Source organism: Dipteris shenzhenensis, chromosome 15 (genome assembly GCF_047967505.1).
Source record: "Dipteris shenzhenensis isolate YYH24624 ecotype China chromosome 15, Dip_SZ_1.0, whole genome shotgun sequence".
Lineage (NCBI taxonomy): Eukaryota > Viridiplantae > Streptophyta > Polypodiopsida > Gleicheniales > Dipteridaceae > Dipteris > Dipteris shenzhenensis.
Window position 1 is genome coordinate 53,602,548 of NC_141610.1, and position 4,061 is coordinate 53,606,608.

Below are 4,061 nucleotides of genomic sequence, written 5' to 3' on the forward strand. Positions count from 1 at the left end.
ATTACCCTCTCGTCACACCGCGAAGGGCGTCTCAATTTGAGACAATGCACTCTTGCACTTTTCGGCTGTGCTACCTGCAGAGATTTGCTCCTAAACTCGAAAAAGGAGATAGTGGGAGAGAAGGAAGGAGTCTCACTTGCAGCTTTCTCACATACACAATGGGGGAATACACACAAAGGTGGAGGCTGAAAACAGTTTTCCTCTTCTTAGTTGTGAAAGCCAAAAGAACTCTAGTGCAAAGAAATAGAAGAACCCTATATGTGGGTCTCAAACCAAACTCAGCTAACTAAGGTGACATACTAACTGAGCCATGAACTAGAGTACATAAGGATAGCTGTCATCCAACTATTATTCATGGGCGGTGTACCAACCGCATCTGCAACTAACAAGTCAGTGACATAAATGCACAACGGTCACCCTGGCATATCACGAGTGGAGCTCGATATCTCAACATGGGCCAAGGTGGAGGTAGCCATTAGAGCCTCTAAGCTGATGAGAAGGTTCTTCTTGGTCAATAATTAGTACAAAGCTCTCCTAGACGATGCTACCAACCTCACATCCACCCTAGCGACCAACTAGCCGTATATCTAGTTGATTGTCCTCGATGTGTGGAAAGTCTAGAATAGCCTTGCGTTTTATCAACCAATGAGCGTAACACTAAGAGAGTCCACGATTCTAAGAGCGATGAGGTCATATTTGCACGACTTTGGAATATTCTTGAGAGTGGACCCTATGGTTAGCAACGCCTTAGTGGACATTGAAGATTCTTTGGTTGGTGGGTAGGGCTAGGAAGGTTGCATGCAAAGAGGTCTAAGGCTTGGCCCACTAAGGTCATTTTTTGCTAGGGTTGCCACCCAACTAATAGAAGCAACATTATTTTATTTTATTTTATTTTTTAAAAGAAAGAAAGAAGGGTCATAGATTAGGTTTATTCATTGGGCATATGACTCTTCCCAATTGACAAGGAAAAAACGCCACCCCTTATTGAGTCACACGGGTGTAAATTAAGCATCAAATCATTAACTAATTGACAATAATACCAAGTTTGAAACATAAACTCCATATTGCTTACTCAAGCAAATCATTAACTTATCATAAATTGCATGAAGAGCCAATACAATCTTGATAGGTATACTTCACCCATAACAAAGAAGGGGCTGAAAAAATCGTAGAAAAACGATAATGAGAATAGCCAATACAATCTTGATAGGTATACTTCACCCATAACAAAGAAGGGGCTGAAAAAATCGTAGAAAAACGATAATGAGAATATGTACTTTCTCGAACTTCCAAATCCAAGCATAGCATAGTTGGAGAGTCGAGAGATCAACCTTCATAGAACATTGATTGCTCTCAAATAAAGTGCCCTTGCGGATTAAGGTAAAATGTGGATTTATTTTATATGACTCAAAAGTGAAATCTGTTTTGGGGCTTGCAAAAGAAACCGCTCCAACGGGATTGTTACATTTGAACTGTTTTGCGATGACCTTTCAATTGTCGCGTGATATCTCTTTTAAAAAGGTGTGCTTGTTGTCAATAGCCACCCTTGATGCTGAAAAGCTACTATAAGCAAAGCTTCTTCCATTCTGTATAAAAGAAAAACTCCCAAGTTGCTGATTGGAATTGAACCTTTTACGACGGCGCCATTGTGCGCTGTCCTGTCGAGCTTCCTGTTGTTAATGGTATTTTATCCGACATTACTGCGCTATTCCTTCATGTCAGCTTTCACCTCTAGGTCTTCGAAACGGGCTTTCCAGATTTTCACATACATCCTGTCAATCCTGCACGCGGTTTGAAGACGAGCCGGAGGGTTAAACGTTGCCAGTCGTCACGTCAAATCGTGGTATGTATTGAAGTCAGATCAACGATCTACACCGTTGAGATTACCTATTCAACCCATTTGCAAATTAAAACATGAGTACTCTTTCTGTCCAGCTTCAAAGCATGGAACAGTCTAGTACAATTAAAGGACAACAAGTTAATAACAGTCGAGGGAGGATGTTTATGCGCGGCACCCTGCGTGGTAACCCACAATCGCAGATACTCGAAGATCAGATAAGCTGCTCAGTGTTCTTTGTTTGGCGAAACAAGGGAATATTATTTATGTGAGCCGAAAACTTACATGACTGCCCTAATTTCCTAGCTGGCCTTGCAGGCACTCTTCAAGATGTTGTTGCTCTAATGTGGAGGTCGCTTCATCTAAGGCTTTGTTGAAGTCGCGTGAATTCCGTTCCATTCTGCGTAGGAAGTAATCATCGAAAAACTCCCTGTTGGCCTTCTCGAGCTCGCTCCAAACTGTCAGGCAGCGATTCGTTAGCTTGCAAGGCATCCACCTAAAAGGCCCACCTTCGAAGTGGATTTCTGTATACGATATTCATGAATTGTGGGAGGATCGTGTCACACGTGTCCAGGAAAAAAAGCGTATTCTCGTGAAAATTCAGTAAACGCTATATCTTGTTATATAGGTCAACATCCTTTGATTTAAAGTCGATTCTTCACCTATTCTTGTGACCGGCGCCCTGACTTTGGCATGTTTCTCAAGAGCAGCGACACATTCTTCCTGATCCATATAGAACAAGAGGCAACTCTCGATGAGATGCTGAACCTGGTCATCATCCGGTCGGACATGTTAGGCTCGCTCAAAGCACGAAAACAATTCCGTCTCTTGAACTCGCTATGGAACACCGGGCTAGCGCTGTGCTACTCAAAAGAAAGGCAAAGGATTTCATAGATTAGGGTAGAGAACGTCACAGGCGATCCGTGAAACTGCCAAGGTTGCAACTTGGCATGGACGAACTTAATTACAGCTGTCAAAATTACGGTGTCGATCTAAAGAGGATGGAAAGAAAAGCTACGTGCATGATCAAGAAAGGAGAAAGCGAGTCTACGGACGCATGAAATGATGAGAGAAAGCCACGGAGAGAGGCGCCGGCAACGAGTGAGAAAGGAAGGAAGAAACAGAGAGGGGGGGAGGGGGGGGGAGAGAGAGAGGGGGGGGGGGGGGGGGATGGAATGAGCATACCGTGTGAATGTATGACGGAGAGACGAGAGCGTTGTCTTGCGGTGGCATGCAGAGGGGGAGCGTCATGGCGTTGTGGGTGGGAGCAGCAGTTGGAAAGCGAGGAGAGAAACGAACTGGGAGGTGAAGAAGGCGGCGAAGAAGAATAAGAGAGAGCAAAAAGAAGATGAAGATGGAGACGGAGATGGAGATCAAGATGACGAAGACGACGACGATGAAAGAAAGAAGAAGAAAGCGAAGAAGAGACACAGAATAGAATAATAATGCGAGGGTACGTAGGGCCTTTCGGCGGCGCTCTTCTTGGTTGCGCCCACGTGCATACGACAAGTGGCGCTCAGCTATCGGCTCTGCGCCTCCTTAATTCTATCCCACACGTGGGCTCGGATGATGTCCGTTGCCCCCCTAAATTTAGTACCCCTCTAACTTTGGAGTCCCTCCAAATCTTATGTCGGGCACTTGGAGGGCCGCGGCAGCCCCCCCTTTGCCCAGCCACCTGGTCAACTTCTGTGCACAAGGAAACACGCCCTTTAAATGCCTTCCCTCCCACGTCCTTTTAACAATGATTAATTATACTAGAAAAAAAACAATTATTAATTATATTAATACTCGCCTCCTCCTTGCTATCGTGTCGTGGTACCACTTTACATGAAGCCCATTTACTCTGCCCAACTTCATGGCAAGTTCATTCCCATGTGCTCTCCTTGTTATGCTGAAGATAAGATGACCCTTGTATGTGGAACATAAGAGGGCGCCTCCCTGTGTTGCAGATGAAGCTAGGGAGGCCACCGATTCAGCAGGCAAAGCTTACCTTCTACCTGCGTTCCCTCGTGTCGGCTGCTGGATATTTTGGACAGGTCCTCCAGGCTACATCGGGTGGAACCTTCTTGGTAGGTCTCCACCACGTGATGCCTTTCTCCCCCGCCAAAGATGAAGACTTGCAACAATAAATGCCCCCTTTCACAGGTTGAACCAGTCCAGCAACCAAATGCTAGCCTGGAGTTCCAGAAATCCAAGCCTCTAGCCTAGCCGTCCACCACTGCCA

General features: G+C 45.3%; 1 protein-coding gene across 2 annotated transcripts; it reads right to left on the reverse strand.

Annotated features, from left to right (window-relative positions):
- Nucleotides 1–1,240: 1,240 nt before the first annotated feature.
- On the reverse strand, nucleotides 1,241–3,226 carry LOC147893988 (uncharacterized). Of its 2 annotated transcripts, none has more exons than XM_087386553.1 (4): nucleotides 3,023–3,226; nucleotides 2,500–2,605; nucleotides 2,123–2,295; nucleotides 1,241–1,781 (listed from the first exon to the last, which is right to left on the reverse strand). In XM_087386553.1, the coding sequence occupies exons 1-3, from the start codon at nucleotides 3,086–3,088 to the stop codon at nucleotides 2,132–2,134; spliced, it is 336 nt and encodes a 111-aa protein (XP_087242679.1). In that variant the 5' UTR covers nucleotides 3,089–3,226; the 3' UTR covers nucleotides 1,241–1,781; nucleotides 2,123–2,131. The 2 variants fall into 2 exon arrangements, with proteins under 2 accessions (XP_087242679.1, XP_087242681.1); XM_087386555.1 differs by having other exon boundaries at nucleotides 1,241–1,887.
- Between the last annotated feature and the right edge of the window lie 835 nt (nucleotides 3,227–4,061).